We start from the raw sequence: 19,124 nt of genomic DNA on the forward strand, positions 1-19,124 counted from the left end.
CCACCCCCTATCCACCTCCCAGTACCACCCCTATTTTATAAAACAGAACCAAGTATCATTTTGTGCTGTTAAATAATGATAACAACAATAGCAGTAAAACAGATCCCCTGCAGCCTGCAACAATAGCCTCCCCCCCACCAACAAAAGAACTCTCCAGCAACAATCCAGCTCCTACCAGCAACAGTAGATTGTCCCAGCAACAACAGACCCCCTGCAGGAAAACAGCCTCCAGCAACAACAGACCAACCCCAATGAACAATAGACACCCACCAGCAACAATAGATCTTCTAGTAGCCAGCATTATTAGACATTCAAGCAGCTAGAAACAAGAGACTTCTGCCTCACCAGTAGATCTCTCCCAGCAGCAATACCCCCCAGCAACAGTAGACCCTCTCAGCAACAATGGACCCCTCTCTCAACAATAGATCCTCTCTAGTGACAATAGATCCCCCAGGAGTCAGCATCAATGGACCCTCCAGCACACCTTGCCATTACATACATTCAGTGATGAAGGTGCCAGAACTGCGTTCCCCCGCATTCTTGCTGAAAAAAGCCCTGGGTGCTCATAATGTTTGCAAGCAGCCATAGTCAGGTTCTTTCAGGTGGAAATTGTAATTTTTTTGGATTTTCTATCAATTTCGTTCTCAAGAAAAATAGAGAGGAATAATGAGTCTTTCAGGGCCAAATACAGCACTAAAAACCTGACAAGGGTTCTTAGCTTCCTGTAGTTTTGGTTTTATATACGCTCCTCCCTCAGGATCCAAAGGATCTCTAAATTATAGAAGTTTCTTACTTTGTAAAACTTTTTCTACAGACTATTCTGAATGTTCTCAATGGTTCTTTCACATTAAGCATCTTGCATTTTGGGGTGTGTAATGCATCATAAATAGTTTTTATATCACTGGACAGAGAGTGTCACAGTTAGCAAATACATCTTTTCTTTGAATTTTTATAAATCTGTCCCTCTTCTTCAGTGCATCGCCAGCTGGATGTCTGTAAAACAGGGCAAACATAATAACAACAAAGCAATCAATCAGCTTTTCTTTCTTGCAACAACATCTGTTTCAGGGAACAGAAAAAATGAATATTCAGTGAGCAGTTATGGAAAAGAGAAAAATGGAATATACTTTTTTTGTCTTTTTTTCTTTGTAGGGTGCAAATGGAAGAGACGCTCCTTTAAAGGAGATTAAAGTGAATAATGATCGACGATTTGTGGCCGTGTTTAATGTGGTGAACACAACAAAGAGAGATGCTGGCAATTACCGCTGTATGATCCGAACTGAAGGAGGAGTCGCAGTCTCAAACTATGCAGAATTGGTTGTTAAAGGTACTTTACATTGCAGTGTATATAATTCTATTTGGCCATTTCTTGTGCACATGCAGTTTATTTTGCTCTTAGCATGGTTCTCCTTGAAACAGAACAGAATAAAATAGGCGTTTGCCTTATTTGCTTTATAAAATGAAGTTCAGAAAATGGGGAACATTGGTTTATTTTGTTGAGATGAACCACTTGTAGAATATTCAGCTTCATCTCCTTCATACTGTTTTTTACATCTGCACAAATCAAATATTTTCCATTGGGAACAAAGTAAGAGTCAGAACAGCAATACAACAGCAATCATAAATGTAACAGTACCTTGAAAAATACATAATTTACATTTATCCATATGAAGAGTTTCTGAGTGTCCCCAGTTGCCCCAGAAAAATCAATGGAGATATTTAAAGCATTCGGCATGCTGATTTATTGTCCTTTTATGTTTCTTTAAATTATTATTTTTTATTTCCACTTATATCTAAAAAGGTATTATTACTTCATATTTGTTAGACTGCAGAGACAGCAATTCTGACACGTTAACATTCCCACAGTTGAACTAAAAGTAAAACTCAACATTCAATGATAAAAATATAAAAGCAATAGCAGTTTACTTATGCCTTACTTTTATTTTTGAGTACACTGTTTTGAAGAAAAAAAATATTTTCAACCAAATCCTGCTTTTGTAAACTTTGGACAACAAGCTGTCTATGGCATGGATACATGCTAGGAGATCATTAGTAACATTTGGTGAGGCTTTTTTAAAGATCGCAGTTACAAAGACTTGACATCACGTGGGTTTACAAGTCAATTTTTGAGCACCCTTTTTTTCTGAGAATTAAAGGAAACCTTATGGAAAGTCAAACAATTTACAAAGAAAGTACAGCTACATATTGTGCACATTATGGCATTTGTAATATTATTTAAAGTTAGCCTGTTTCCAAAAAAATGTCCAAATAATACAAAGTCTCTAGACCTTGTTTATATTTTATCTCAGAGTAATTGTTAAGATTACTTATATACTGCAGATGCCTATACATATTAGACACACACTCTATAATCTTTAGATTTACCAAAACTGTATGTTGTTCGGGCCTACCTAAACAAGTAATTCATTAGATCAGGAAGGCCCGTGCACTACAAAGCTGTTGGTAGATCTAAAGGAAGTTGTACAGTGAGAGAGCTATGTGTATAGTAATATGTGAAATGTCACACACACACTATGATATTAAGCTGCAAGCATAAAAGTATAAAATTCTTTTAACAGGACTAACACCTAAATCTGTGAACAAGAATCGCTGCGCTAAAAATGGTTATATAAATGCAATTATAGTATAAAAAAATAATCATTAAAATCAGTCTTCAGAACAATAATAATGAAGACAGTCCAATTATGTGCAAATTGTATTAAAGTGGAGTTCCAGCTGAAAAAGAAAAAATAAAAGTCAGCAGCTACAAAAACTGTAGCTGCTGACTTTCAAAATACAGCCACTTACCTGTCCCTCGGTCTAGCGGTGTCCTCACCACCGCTGGTTTCACTGGCCATCTTCTCTCCCTGCCACCGGCATCTGTAGTGTGGGCACCTGGCTGTAACAGCTTGTGGCTTCACAGCCGGGTGCCCACTGCGCACGCGTGAGAAGTGCTGCTCTTTGTAAATGGCCCCATAGTCTTCTGAGACCTGTCACGTGTCCCAGAAGACTACAGGGAGGGAGGGCAGGAGGACAACTTCCGCTTCCGATCATTTGGGTGATCACAGCGGAAGTGGGAGCGGTTATCCATCAAATTTGGGTACCTGCTCCCCCCCGCTCCCCAAAGGTGCCAATCGTTAATGGGGAGAGGGGGACAAAGCATTAAAGTGGAACTTCCCTTTTGGGTGGAACTCCGCTTTAAGTGCTCAAGTGTGAATGTGACTGACAGTCTTATAATCTTTTCAACACACAAAAGTCCATAAATCCATGAAAGCTCCACAAAACAACAGTGTCCAGAACAATTGATCCTTGATTTTTTAGTGTCTTCCACAAGTGATGCAACCAACATTTATATCTCTGTTCCAGTGAGTACCTCACCACCGTAATATGCCTTCTCTCACCTTAAAAAATTACCTTTCAACAGCAAAGCGAATATCCCTTTTAAAGATAGGATGGTTCTATCAATCCTCCAATGGTAGTAAACATATCAAGAGGTTCAGGATCAATCCACATATATAGACTCAGGGAAACACACAGGAAACAACATAGTACTCTCCGTAGGTGTAAGATATTTATTAACATGAAAATTGCTCTTACAAATGTAAAAGCCATTTTTACTTCTGATGTCCATGTAGCACTGACAGACACACAGCCCAGCCCAGCCCAGCGAGCAGCTTACATCTTAAAAATAGAGTTTCATAAATCAAGAATGACTTAAGTAAGTGCAATTTTATTATGTTAATAAATATTTTACACCACGGAGAGCACTATGTTGTTTCCTTTGTGTTTCCCTGAGTCTACATATGTGGGTTCATACTGGAAGCCTTGACACATTTACCACCATTGGAGGATTGATAGCCCCCATCCTGGCTTTAAAAGACATATGCGCTCAAGTATTTTAGTTGAAAGGTCATTTTTTGGTGAGAGAAAGCCCATTAGTGTGGTGGAGGTACTCACTGGAACACAAACATAAAAGTTGGTTGCATCACTTGTGGAAGACAGTAAAATTAAAGGATCAATGATTTTGGAATTATCAAAGATTTATGAATGTTTGCGTGTTAGAAATATTATAAGATTGTCAGTCACATTCACACTTGAGCAATTTGCACATATAGGTTGGTCAGTGTTTATTATTATCCTTCTTTTTATGATTGTTTTTTATGATTTTTTTTTTATATTATAATTGTATTTATTCAGTATGATGAGCTGGGTTAGTTGAAGAAGCCTTTGTCAGGTTTTTATTACTTTCCGGGGATATCCTCTTGCTGTGTCACTTGGACAGGAAGTGAGGAGAATCTTTTACAGGTAACATGCCTTTTTATATACAAAGTTCATGCCACAAATAAATGATATTCTTAACGCCATATGTATGGACAGGACAGTTAAACCATCACCACATCCCCAGAATATTCAGCAAAAAATGTAACCATAGTACAAACAGGATTAAAAAGGTACCTCAATTGTCTTATCAGTTATAGTACGTTGGTGGTAGTATTGTGATAAGACAATTGAAGTACCTTTAGTATTTAATTAAGTTTTCTTTTTCATGTATTCTGACATACAATTCATGAGCATTAGCAGGCCCTGCTAGGTACACTTATAAAAAAAAAAAGGAAAGGCAATATTGTTTGGTTTTCACTTTAGGTTTAATGCCTTTTATAATGTGAATTCAACTAATTGCACAGCTACTGTAATCGCCTTTATTCTTGTGTCAATTAAAGCAATAAAATAGCTTCAACCCTTTACCACTAATCCAAAACTAAAACAAAATGTGCCTGGAATTCAACTAGTTTAATGTAGAACTTCAGTCAAAAATAATTTAAAAAATAAAAAATAATAGCTCATTAAATTGTAACTAAAGACAAAAGCTTTTTTTTATAATATTTTGTATAGAGTAAGTGGGGGCTAAAATCTGTCAGGTTTTTTTTTTTTGCCATCTGGGCCCCTCTGGGGAGATTTCTCTTCACTTCCTGCCCCATAGTCAAAACAGAGAGTGAAGGGAAATCCCAGCAAAGTGAGGGAATCCCGGTGTCACCAGAACTAGTGTCCCCAGGGCGCATCTATAAATGTTATGATGCCAAACCAAAAATTTGGGATTTTCTTTAAATCTCACTTTCGATGATAACGGTAAACATGGCAAATTGAGAAGGTGAATCACCCTAACAGGGATGCAGAAAGCAATAAAAACTGACAAGTGTTCTAATCCCTCTCCACGCTATCCAAAACTGAAAAAAAAAAAAATAAAAACTGTAAGGGATTAAACAATCATCTTTTGTGCCTAAAATACCAATAACCCGAAGGTGTCCCTGCAATACTTTGTTTCTGTCAGTAGATGTCCTCAGACTAAAAGCCAGCATTATTAAGCCCATTCCTTTGAGCCCAGGTGGTCCAGGCAAGTGAAATGAGAAGCAACACAGGGATGAGCTCATATCTGTCACTATACTTTTTCCTCCTATTAGCACGGTTCAACACATGATTGATCCCCTGTAATGTTCCTTTTTCTCACCCTCCAGATTGCAAAAGACTGATATGGGGGCAAAAACAATGTTATTAGACTATATTCTCTCCGGGGTGAATGATTTTCATTTATACAGAATAGAGTGAAGTAGGAAAGTACGCCATTATGGCCACTAGATGGAGCTGGCAGTTATAGTAAATAAGTATTAATTTCCTATAATCATTAGCTCCATCTAGTGGCTATAATAGGGTATATATTTAATTCACTCTATACTGGAAGAATGAAAAACATTCAGCATTCTACGTATTCAAGTTGTGTGCCTTTATCTATTTAAGAACCTTCTAGCTTTATAGATAATGCATCCTAAACAATGTAATGATTTGCCTTGACATAATCAGAGTACCAATTATTCTTTTATAAATGACTTTCTTGTTTTGACAGATTTTGAGTGGGCATGTATATGAGTTTGTAGAATATGCAGTTGTTTGGAGTCTCTACTGTGAATGTAGCTATAAATTTATACAAAAGAGGATTTGTTGTTTGGTTGTGGAGACCATCAGTGATAAAAAAAAAATACCTTATTATCAGCTGCTTAATTCAGAGCTTTTATTCACTAGCTGGAAAACTAAATAAAAAAGGGAAGGAAGGTTTCATTAATAATATTTATAATACCCCTACTATCTAATAACTACACATCAGTGGGTAGAAAAATGTGCTCTATCTTGGAGAATTGTGAAAAGGTTATTGTCGAATTTTATTGCTGACTTTGCATATCCGCATGTCTCTGACTTAAAAAATAAATGGAGGCAGAGCGGTGGAAGGTCAGAAGGTGTACGTGGTTAATTTGCAGAGACTGTCCAGAGATTTAGTCAATGAGAAGATAACATCCTTAGGGTACTCAATTCAGAGGCCTGGTGTTCAAGTTTTCAGGTCCGGGCTTTAATTATAGTTTTACTGATATTGTGAAACAAGTCTGTTCAGATAGTTACATGGGGAGCTGGGGACGGCTTTCTTGCGGAGTGCTGAGCTAAAACAAAAAAGCTTGCTTGTAGTGTTTTTCTTTTCCACAAATTCATTTTCATTAACTTGTCATATGCCCTTGGATTTGCTATAAAATTTGACTATACTAGGAAGAGTCAATGCCATAGGTAGCCTTCTCCCTCCTTGCACATCAGAGCCCTCTCTTCTCCTGGGAGTGTCTAATTAACCGATACCCAACCACTCTATAGCATAACTACTGCTACAGGGTGGCAGGGCTGCGCAAAATCACACACATATATATATATATATATATATATATATATATATATATATATGTGATTTTGCATTCCCAGGTAGGGGGCACACGTTTCGCCCTACCTGTGCCGCCATTGGCGGCTACAGCTGTCGATCACCAGGTCCCAGCCGGAGATTCCCCACCGGCACCCAGCGATCGCTGAGGAACACTGACAGGGGAGAGGTATATATGTAAAAAATACAAATTTCTCCCCTGTCAGCACCAGCATGCTGCTTTGTATAATACAAAGCAGTATGTTTCCCTAGTAAACCACACACAGTCCACTTAGTAAAACAGCACACAGTTAACCCTTTGATCGTCCCAAATGTTAACCCTTCCTGCCCAGTGTCATTAGTATAGTGACAGTGCTGTTTATTAGCTCTGATCACTGTATTAGTGTCACTGGGGATGTCAGTGGCTGTTAGTCAGTTTTCCCCCAGTGTCAGAATGCCTGCCGCAGTCCCACAGTCCTTCTATAAGTCGCTGATTGCCGCCATTACTAGTAATAAAATTAACAAAAAAAATTCCAGTATATATACCTCCATTTGTAAACGCTATAACTTTCATGTAAACCAGTTAATTTACATGTATTTGGATTTTTTTTAGCAAAGACATGTAGCAGAATACATTTTGACCTAAATTTATGACGAAATTAGATTTTTAACATTTTTTTACTAGATATGTTTTATAGCAAAAAGTCAAAAATATTGGGTTTTTTTCTTTTTCAAAATTGTCGATCTTTTTTTGTTTATAGCACAAAAATAAAAAATGCAGAGGCGATCAAATACCACTGAAAGAAAGCTCTATTTTTTGGGGAAAAAAGGACATAAATTTCATTTGGGTACAGCATTGCATGACCACGCAATTGTCAGTTAAAGTAATGCTGCACCGTATCACAAACAATGGCCTGGTCAGGAAGGGGGGTGAATCCTCTGGAGGGCAAGTGGTTAAACAAAAAATCTATAGTCACAGCATAGGCTTTCATTTTATAACGTCAGCAGTGTAATAACAATACATACAATAGTTATTATGACAACCTTACTTGAAAAACCTCCTTTTATGTTGTGAGTGCTGCCTGTCTGCAGGCCATCTCTTTCCACAACTTTCTGGATTCCACTTCTCTCTGCTGTTTATGTTCATTTTCTAAGGACTACATGTCCCTCGGTACCATGCTGCCTGCAAATTGATATCCCTGAAACTCCTCCTCTCAGCCCCTCTATAGTTCAGAAGGCAGACTCTGAATTATGTGACACAGCAGTGCCTAATCACAGGGCATAGTGAATACATGTCACAGAATTCAAAGTCGTAAATGTGTATGGGGTCTTCACAAAGTAAGCCTGGCCATATATTATACAATTTCCTTGTACAATTTTCCTTTAGATTCACCAAAACCATATAATATGAGGTCAAACCTAAACAACACGTTCAATTTGTGTGCAATCAGGCAAGCCCTTGCACTACACAGTTAAAGGTAAATCTAAGGCCCCTTTCACACTGTTGGTCCGTTCAGGTCCGCATGTCAGTTTTTCAGGTGGATCCGATCGGACCATCCATTAACCTCTATGGACCGGCGGGGGTCAGCGGCCATGTGTCGCCATCTGATCCAATCATGTATGCCAAAAACAGACAGATGGGGATCCGTTCCCCATCCGTCTGGCAGATCGGATGACAGTCGGGTTGAAACGGACAGGCAGTCCATTTCCATTTGACTGCCCTATAAGAAAAGGCAGGCTGTGTCTGTGTGCACTCTGCAGCAGCGGAGCAGGTACAGACCTGCCATCCACTTACTCAGCAAGGATCATCAGAGAGATCACCCGCTGAGAAAATGGATCCACTGGTGGGTCCGCTCTGTCTAAAAGGGGCCTAAAGGAAATTGAATAAGCAAATTGTATAATGCATGGCCAGCTTAAGTTTACAAATTTCCAGATTGCTCAGATAAATAGAAGTAAGCTAGAAATAATGTAAATACAAACTTGAAGCAAATATATGATTCTACATTTTGATCATAGATACGCTTTAATATTTGTGCTGGTCAAGCTCGTTAGCCCACCTTTTCATCTCCCTACAAAGCCTTTTGTGTGGAGGGGATTAGCTTTAGGATGCTCTGGCAATATACTATATACTGAAACGGCTCAACCCACATGGAAGAGAAATGTATTTCCAATATATTTAGAAAGAAAATTATATATGTGATATATAATTACAATATATTGACCTGCGCTAAAATATTGTAACGTGTTCTAAAAAATGTAAATCTAAATATATTTTCTAAAGGCATATATTTAAAAATATATTTTTAAAAAATCTATTCTTCAGCTTATTTTTAACATATAAAAAAGTCATTTTAACTGCTTGTAAATGCCTTCCAAACATGTAGATTAAATGTATTTTCAAAGGCATATATTTGAAAATATATTTTTAAAAATATTCTTCATATATATTTAAATATATACAGGTGAAACTCTAATTTTTTTGAGTTTCACCTGTATATTTTGAAATATATTTAATACAGCCCAAATTGTAGTATTTCAAATATATGTCAATATATTTGGGAAGAATATTTTTAAAATATATTTTTCTTTCACGGGGGAAAGTACAAGGCCCTCCAGTAATATTGCCTGGGATATATGAATATGTGGTATTTCCACAAGAAAACAACCATCCTAAAGGTAGTTTGACATGCGTAATATGTCTGAGCTGTGATAAAACATGATCACAAGTCATTATGTTATTAAAGAGTGTCACTCAAGTGACAGCTCTGAATCTGCTGGGCGTGCTGACATCACATCCAAGATGAAGGTGTCTGGTAGCAGTGTCAGGGCTTTTGGATGTCTACACAAGGGCAGTCTTTATAGGTAAATAACATGCAAAAAATAGGTTAAATGCACATAAAATCTTATGGGAATTTTTTTATTGGAATTACAGGTCTGGCGACTGGGTCTGCCTTAAGTAACAGTCTACTTAAAAGTGATATTTTATCTGTAGATAGAGCCTGGTGAGCTGATTTTGCCCCTGGCTTCTTGTATCTTCTGCATACTCCAACAGTGCCTTCTCTATTTTTCTATTTTTTTTTATTCCGACAGGTAGAATGCTTTTTACCGTCAGTGCTCACACCTAGGAACTGAAGTGCAGAGATCCTATCAGTAGAGTCCGGTATCTTCCAGAAACTCAGTTTTGGATGGACTGACACTTTCAGATCATGTAGGGAGAATTTCTAGGAGAATAAAGATATTCATAAAACAGAACTTTCTCAGACTTTCCTGTTAATAATATGTCAAAAGTTACACTGAAGGAGCATTGGGCTGTGTACAACAACCATATGCTCACTGTTCTGGTGTGTAAGATGAAATAGTGAAGTTGACTGTAAGCCCAAGATTTTTGTAATATAACTAACACGATTTAGCTGAATTAACAGTTTTTCACTGCATCTTGCTGTTATGTTATTACATTCACATTAAGTATATGTTTAAGGGGTGAAGCGTAAAGTGTTACTAAACCCATAACAGTAAAATCAGCATGTATATGCAGTAAAGAATGCTTGTTATATTCACTGTGGAACCTAAGGGGTTAATCCTCTGCATTGTGTAAAAACTCTCTTTGATCCTGACTTCTCTGATCCTCCCCTTCTCCCAGTGCCCCCCTCTTATCTCCTGATAAGACATATCGTGTGGAGTCACTTTGCACATGCTCAGTTTGATGCGTATTGCTAGAGAGGTTTTTTTTTTCTCTTGGGAGAGTGCATGTGATCAGCACAGGGCCAATCAGCACTGTCCAGACAGAGGTCAGGGGTTCTGCATCCTCCTAGAGTAAAATGAAAACTTCTCCTACAAGCTTTAACCAGTGCTCTGCTGAACACTAATAGAAGTCACAAGACTACTCTAACTGCTGATGAGAAAAGGTATTAGCAGTTTATTTTTAGTAAAATAATTGCATTTCTGTGTTCTGTGGACTGTGGGAGACCAGATATAGGTGTCCGTTTATGACACAGAGAATAGCTGCGATTCAACGGATCTCAGCTATTCTCTGGTCATTCACAGTTTATAACACTCAGGAGATCATGTCAGCCCTTCTCTGGAGATCTGTGTTCTCCCTCCAGATTCTCCAGCCCAGAGCTAGAGAATCAGAGGGACCAAAAACTAAGCAGAGATAATTTACCTCTGCTTAGTAAACTGATCTTTTACTGTAATCTTGCGAGATTATAGTAAAATCAGCCTTTTTCCAGAGTTTGTAATTCGTTCTCCAGCGTTTGGAGACCATTCTCCCTTCGTTCGGAAAACTGCTTCATAAACTGCATTCACAGGAGAACTGTGTTCTCCGAGAATGCCGGAGAACTGAGCAGCGATCTATTACCGCTGGTTCATAAACGGACACCATAGTGAATACAGGGTGCTGGGTTTAGTAATACTTCAAATTTTAAAACAATTCCCAGTCACACTGAAGGAAAATTAAAAAAAAAACAGCATTTTAGCTTGACATGATTGGATGATGATCAGCAGAGTTTGCACTCATTTATTAGCTCTGGAGCAATTGCACTTGCAAAATGTACAATCTATTTGCCTTTAGTAAATCAACCCCTAGGTTTAGTTTTTGCTGCATTGTTGTACTTTGTGTGTAACATGTATTGTCCCGTAAAATATAGCAAACACAACAAAACTACAGTAAAACACATCAAAGCACAGCATGACATGGGATATATTTTGACTAGAAGCACAGCCTTTTTTTGTCTTATTTAGATAGGTTGGTAGTAGAGTGGCGGACAGTTTTGATTTTATTTCTGTCTGTGTCACCAATAGAGATTCACCTTCTCTTATTGACCTGATCACCAACATCGATTAATGAAAATGAGGGCAAATCCAAAATTTTGAGCTGCTGCCAGAACCAGAATAGAGGGGAAAGATTCTAATTGGGACACTTGCTTCTGTGACAACTGTCTAAGTGGATATATCCCTCAAATCAGAAAGATATCCTCTCACATCAGGTTATAGCTACAAGATAGGAAGTGAAAGAAAATCTCTATACTAAAACACAGATGACAAAAAAACAAAAACAAAAAAATGAGAACAGTTTAATCCTCCTGCTCTCTATCTAAAAAAAAGTTTTAGCTTTAGATATATTTTCAGTTTAAATACAGACATTGGGTATTGGGAACAGATAAAATTTCTGTCTGTAACCTAACTTGGGAAAATTTTCCCTCACTTCCTGTCCCCGTGACATACAAAGTACAAAAAGTAGGGGAAATGGGTATCGTAAAGACAAGAGGTCAAGAACAGCAATATAAGTCCTCATGCACACTGGACGTTTTTACAACTGCTGTTTTTGGCTTTTGATGTTTTTTTCTACAGCTAGTAAACCCCCCAGCATGTTATCCTATGTGTCCATGTACACATAGACTGTTATCACCATTTTTTGGCAGGGACGTTTATTGCCTGGAAAAAAAACACAGGACTAGTGGGTTTCTAGAGGAGTTTTTTAGCTGTAAAAACGCTCTAACACTGAAAAATGCAGCAAAATGTGGTAAACCGCCGCAAACTAGCGTTTTTGGATTTGTTTTTACCAAAGAAAATTTATTGTAAAAAAAAAATGCTAAAAACCGCAAATGCAGAAAAATGCCGTTACATGCGGCAAAACACCACTAAATGCTAATACAAAAACTCAAAAAAAAGCTGAAAAATGCACGTTTTTAACGTGACTTTACACAGCTAATGTTACCAGCGTTATCAAAACAGCCCGTATCCATGGAGCCTAAACATTGTCAGTTGGAAGATTTTTCCTCTTTCTGTCCCTGTGACTCCTCTACAGGGCTGAGGGTGGAGAGGTGACATAGGAAACAATATTGCTGAACCAGAAAGTAGGTGTTTCACCTTCCTGGCTGTGATTCAACAAAATTAAAAATGTCTTGGCAGGTAAACCAGCAAAAATATACATTTCTTTTGTGTATTTTGCTTGTTTCCTGGAAATTTGCTGTAAAGTGTATCTTACCCCAAAATTTTACTTTTCATGAATGCATCTGTTTCTTCTTGAAGATGCTTGTAAATATATCTTGTTGCATTTTCCTGGTTTGCCATCAAATACCTGGTGATCCTGCTAGTCTCTCTTCTTTATTTTTGCAACCTGACAACACCAACCAAGCAAGCTGATCCATTGCAGTATGGCCAGGTTGTGTAGCTGGGATTCCTTTTTGAAGAGACAGATGCTGTGCACACACACAATGTTTTCCAGTAGTCAGTATAATGAGACTACTCGCCCCCATCCAGTGCTGCATTCATAGATGGCTGTCAATCAACACAGCAGGACCGGGCATTGGGCCAGCTGCACCTTTTCATGCCTAGAACAGCACCTGAGTTGACTAAGGCTAGGTTCACATATGTGCAGGTGGGGCCACTGCTGATCCGCACAAAAATCCGTGCAGCCACATCACCCGCACAGAGGAATGCGGACCCGCGGGTGGGTGCCATTAATTCTAATGGCACACCGCCCGCACTGGAAATTGCAACAGTACTGGGAACCTTAGTTCCCGTGCGGGCTGCGTTTTCTGAAGAAGTGCAGAGACTTCTTTCCTGCATGTCCCCGGGGCATGGGAGTCCATTCAAGTGAATGGGCTCTCGTGCCCGCACAAAACGCGGCCCACATGGCTGCAGATATGTGAACCAGGGGTAAGGGAGTGTGGTGCATTACTAAGGCCTATAGAGATGTTGCCCCTTACCAGGAAGAGGAACCAAAAGAGAGACTGTGCAGTCTCTTGACTACCAAATAAAATCTAAAAAATATAGTACATAACCATTTTTATTGTAAAATAAGTTACATAGTTACATAGTTAATCTGGCTGGAAAAAAGACAAAAAGTCCATCCAGTTCAACCATTAAAAAAAAAAAAGTTATAAACCTACACCCACAGTTGATCCAGAGGAAGGCAAAAAAAACCAAACAAAGCATGATCCAATTTGCTCCTGCTGGGAAAAAAATCCTTCCTGATCTCCCGAGAGGCAATCGAATATTCCCTGGATCAACTTTACCTATAAATGTTAGTAACCAGTTATATTCTGTGTATCTAAGAAGCAATCCAGGCCTTTTTTAAAGCAATCCACTGAGCTGGCCAGAACCAACTCTTGAGGGAGTCTATTCCACATTTTCACAGCTCTCACTCAAGTTCTATTATATTTAAAGTGATTGTAAACCCTCACCTGGTAAAGCAATCCATTCCGTTTAAAATAGAAATGAAAGGCAAAACATATGTGTATAGATATAAAAAAAATTATGATAAGTAATCATATTCCCTCTGTTCTCAGCTGCATAAGAGTTAGGGGGAGGAGAAGCAGCATCACACTGATCTTCCCAGTGAAAGACTTTGCAGAGGGTGGGTGTTTCAGGACAAGTCTGGTCATTGGAGGAGGGCAGACTAAGTTTGCAGCAAAGCTAGAGAACTGACCATGCTGCGCTTTCATACCTATTGTGGTCAGTGTTTAAACGAAAAGCAGAGGGTCTAGCAGGAACACCAGAGATTTCACAAAAAGGAAGCAACACAAAGAGAACAGGATATTTTTCCTACAAGTACATGGTACAGCAGGCACATATCCTTAAAATGAAATGTTGGATTTTATTCTTTAACAAATACTATAGGGAGGATTTACTAAAACTGGAGCACACAGAATCTGGTGCAGCTGTGCATGGTAGCCAATCAGCTTCTAACTCCAGCTTGTTCAATTAAGCTTTGGCAATATAACGTGGAAGCTGGTTGGTTTCTATGCAGAGCTGCAGAAGTATTATTAAATAATCACTTAGGTGTTTTCTGAGTCCAGCAATGATAAAGTTCATAACGGTAGTATTGCTGCTATATATCATATAAACCATCAGGAACACTGATCATGTTACTGACAGCTAAAATGAAAAAAAAAACAAAACAGTTGTCTAATTTAAATAGTTTTGGGGGCTACAGATATTGCTGGTTATGAGTTACATTGTGTTAGCAGTGCCTTCTGTGCATGTAAATCCTACATCATGGTATGTAAGATCCAATTGTTCTGCTAGAAGAGATCTTGGCTGTTATTAAAATACATATGTACAAAGGCAAGCAGCAGGGCAGTATTGATTCAGTGTGTTTGGAAAAGCATATTAGACTCCTGCATATGGTTCACTGCTTAAACTTTTTTTCTAATATCAGTCTGGTCACAGGTGCGTTATTACCCAGACAAAGAACACTCTAATGTCCCTGTCTGAAAAGACATCCGATTATTGCAGGGTTCAACCTGCTTATTGAGTTCACACAAGGAGAGGCAAGGTGTCTTTCAGCTTTCAGATGTTGGTTTGCAGCATTTAACAGAGGGCATGTTGGGGAAGCCATCTGTAGCACCCATGACCCACTTCTATTCAAAGCTTGGCTTCTTCTGCAAGAACTTAACTTTGTTGCTTGTGTGAAGAATTAACCCCCCCGCCCCCCCATAAAAAAAACCCTTACATTTATTCTGCAGCTTAGTCGTTCTCATTTTAAGCCAGCAGGAGGATTCAAGATTATATCAGAACACATTTTTAAAGTAGCCGAGGCATTTATTGAAACATTGGCTTCTTATATGTTCTTTGAAATAGTAGGATCTGCAGTATTCTTTGTATTTTTGAAAGAAAGCGATTAAATGTATTCTTGTATTTGTTAAAGAACTGAGTAAGCCCTATTTAGTGATAAAATGTTTTACTTATCACAAACATGAAAAATATTATGACATTAAAAGATAAAGCTTCCGCTAGGACTGTGCTGCAGTATAATATCTTTCATTCTGCAGAAGTATTAGCAAAATGTCAGTGAAATTGTCCTCTAAAAACATTAAAGGACACACAGTCAAAAGAAATAGGGGGAAAGCTGTGCTTGGTTTTAAGCAAAATAACATGTTGAGCAACAGGCCAGTATATTCCTTTAAATTTTTGTATGATATCAGTTATTTATTTATTGCAGGTACTAATATAGCACTGTCAATTTACGCAGTGCTTTACATATATATTGTACATTCACATCAGTCCCTAACCCTCAAAGGGTGTACAATCTAAGGTCCCTAACTTACATTCATACATACACATACTAGGGCCAATTTAGATAGGAGCCAATTAACCTACCAGCATGTCTTTGGAGTGTTGGAGGAAACCCATGCAAGCACAGGGAGAACATGCAAACTCCAGGAAGGTGGTGCCGTGGTTGGGACTTGAACCAACAACCTTGGTACTGCCAGGGGGAAGTGCTAACCAGTGTAGCCACTGTGCTGCGCCACATTTTATTAAATTGCTAGGTTGTGAAAATAGAAAACATGATAGATAATTTCTCTTAATTTGTACTTATGTGCTTAATGTGCCTGTAGTATTTATGCTGGCATTTATTTGTATTATTTAAAGACATTATGGTATTTAACAAAACCTTGGAACACCCTCTTGTAATTAAGAAGCACATTTCTGTTTCTGTTTTCTTCATTATTATGAAGATTATAATTCTTTTGAAGCCCATAATAAAAGGACAACAAGAGGATATTGTTTGTTAGAAGTAACAGATTGAAAAAGCAAAATAACGGTCTGTGCTATAGTTTATTCCTGGCAGACTTTCAGAAAAAGGCATAGATTTTCCAGCATATTTAGCGGGAGTGGTATAACCACAACTCTGCAAATAAAATCATGTTTACAGCCCTACATTACTGATTTTAAAATATATAGATACATTTATCAGGAACTAATAGGATATTACAAGTATAGTAAAAACTTCATTGTGTACAAGTAACGTAAATGAGACTTATGTACAAACTGAGTTATAATCAGATTTGATGAAAACACATTTTTATTTGATCATTTAAAATGATAAACCAATTCGTAAAAAATATGTTGTTAAGTTTCATTTGTATTCATACAGTTTTCAATCAAGAAATTGATACATACTAACATCTGGTATCACATAAACATCTCAGCCATAATTATGTCATATATTATCCATACTATTTGTTAGTCATCATACTTATCACATGAAGTAGAAGAAGCAATGTTAGGAGGGACCTTAGCCAATTCCCAAAAGAAGGCTTGGCAAGGGCCTGGAACACCCTTAAAAGTGATGGCTCCTGCTCAGTTGCAGGAGAGTTCGGGTGGAAGATAGAGAGGAAGATGTGAGGCTGAAGAAAGGAGGCTGTGAAGCAATTCAGCTAATTATGATTGACAGCACAGACATGTATGAGGGAATAAAGCATGTTCAAGATAGGGGTGGAAGGAATTACACAGGAGATGTTGTGAGATGAAAACACCCCGACGCTAGTTAACACCTTAGTTACTAAGGGTAAAACAAATGTTAAAGCCTGAACACAATTTTGCAAGTTTTACATGTGTTAGTAACACCATACATATCATAGCACTTTGTGCACTGTTTTACCAGGAGATGTGCTGGTTTTTATTCACTGCTTTGCAGAGAGATGGAAACAAGCACATCCTGCTGACAGGAGAGAGATTTGTGTTGTTTACATTCACGGATCTCTCTCCTGTCAGTTGCTCCGCCAATCGACAGGTCCCAGCCATGAATTGTTGATTGGGACCTGGTGTTTGACACATACAGGAGCCAGTGACAGCACATGTAGGCGGCGCCCCCCCCCCACCCAGAAATGAAGAATCTCATATATAGCAGTAAAGCTGCTATAGGGTGGCCAGGAAATGGTTATTTATTTTTTTGATATACTTTTGTTTATTTACTTCTTTATACAGTGTACGGCATCTGCTCAGTATGCAAAGAAACAAACAGAGGGCGCACAGGCCTAGTGCATTACCTTATAAAAGATCATTTATTGTATAAATAAGTGGTAATATACTCACAAAGGAACAAATGTCACAGGCACATCATATAAAGCACAGCAAGGTCCAGTCACATGCATTTCGAGGACTTGCCTCTTCATCGGCTCTGAGGAAGAGGCAAGTCCTTGAAACGTGTCAGACATTTGGAGGTCTAGGAGTCCCATTACAGATATCATCCAGTGTGACTAGACCTTGCTGTACTATATATGATGTGCCCTTGACATTTGTTCCATTGTGAGTATATGACCACTTATTTATACAATCAATGATCTTTTAAAAGGTAATGCACTAGACCCATGAGCCCTCTGTTTGTTTCTTTGCATGCAGTACTCTAGATCCCCCTGGTCCGTTAAGGTCAGCAAGGCGTGCAGTTTCTAGGCATCCTACTTGTGGTTCTAACCTCTGTGGAGTCCATCCTCCAGTGCAGCAGTATACAGGTGAAAATCGAAAAATTTGAATATTGTGCAAAAGTTCATTTATTTCAGTAATTCAACTTAAAAGGTAAAACTAATATATGAGATAGACTCATTACATGCAAAGCAAGATAGTTCAAGCCGTGATTTGTCATAATTCTGATGATTATGGCTTACAGCTCATGAAAACCCCAAATCCACAATCTCAGAAAATTAGAATATTACATGCAATCAATAAAACAAGGATTGTACATAGAACAATATCGGACCGCTGAAAAGTAGAAGCATGCATATGTACTCAGTACTTGGTTTGGGCCCCTTTTGCAGCAATTACTGCCTCAATGCGACATAGCATGGAAGCTATCAGCCTGTGGCACTGCTGAGGTGTTATGGAAGATCAGGATGCTTCAATAGCGGCCTTCAGCTCTTTTGCATTGTTCGGTCTCATGTCTCTTATCCTTCTCTTGGCAATGCCCCATAGATTCTCTATGGGGTTCAGGTCAGGCGAGTTTGCTGGCCAATCAAGCACAGTAGTCCCACGGTCATTGAACCAGGTTTTGGTGCTTTTGGCAGTGTGGGCAGGTGCCAAGTCCTGCTGGAAAATGAAGTCAGCATCCCGATAAAGCTCGTCTGCGGAAGGAAGCATGAAGTGCTCCAAAATCTCCTGGTAGACTGCTGGACTTAATGAAGCACAGTGGACCAACACCAGCAGATGACATGGCTCCCCAAATCAACACAGACTGGAAACTTCACAATGGAGTTCAAGCATCTTGCAGTGTGTGCCTCTCCATTCTTCCTCCATACTCTGGATCCTTGGTTTCCAAATGAGATGCAAACGTTGCTGTCATCAGAAAAGAGGACTTTGGACAACTGAGCAACAGACTAGGTCTGTTTTGTTTGTTGTTCAGGAGTGGCTTGACAAGAGGAATACGACATTTGAAGCCCATGTCCAGGATCCGTCTGTGTGTGGTGGCTCTTGATGCACTGACTCCAGCCTCAGTCCACTCTTTTTGAAAGTCCCCAACACTTTTGAATGGCCTTTTCCTGACAATCCTCTCCAGGCTGCGGTCATCCCTGCTGCTTGTGCACCTTTTTCTTCCACACTTTTCCCTTCCACATTACTTTCTATTAATGTGCTTTGATACAGCACTTTAGGAACATCCAACTTCTTTTGCAATTAC

General features: G+C 38.6%; 1 protein-coding gene across 10 annotated transcripts in view; it reads left to right on the forward strand.

Annotated features, from left to right (window-relative positions):
- The window catches only part of PTPRM (protein tyrosine phosphatase receptor type M), a 998,088-nt gene that overhangs the window by 395,073 nt on the left and 583,891 nt on the right, over positions 1–19,124 (forward strand). For all 10 annotated transcript variants that reach the window (XM_089670974.1, XM_089670978.1, XM_089670975.1 and 7 more), the window contains exon 6: positions 1,153–1,327. In XM_089670974.1, the coding sequence (XP_089527100.1) occupies positions 1,153–1,327 (175 nt within the window). The remainder of the gene's footprint in view (positions 1–1,152; positions 1,328–19,124) is intronic.

The sequence above is a fragment of the Staurois parvus genome, unplaced genomic scaffold, assembly GCF_062004578.1.
Source record: "Staurois parvus isolate SC_StPar_1 unplaced genomic scaffold, SC_StPar_1.0 ptg000097l, whole genome shotgun sequence".
Classification (NCBI taxonomy): Eukaryota; Metazoa; Chordata; class Amphibia; order Anura; family Ranidae; genus Staurois; species Staurois parvus.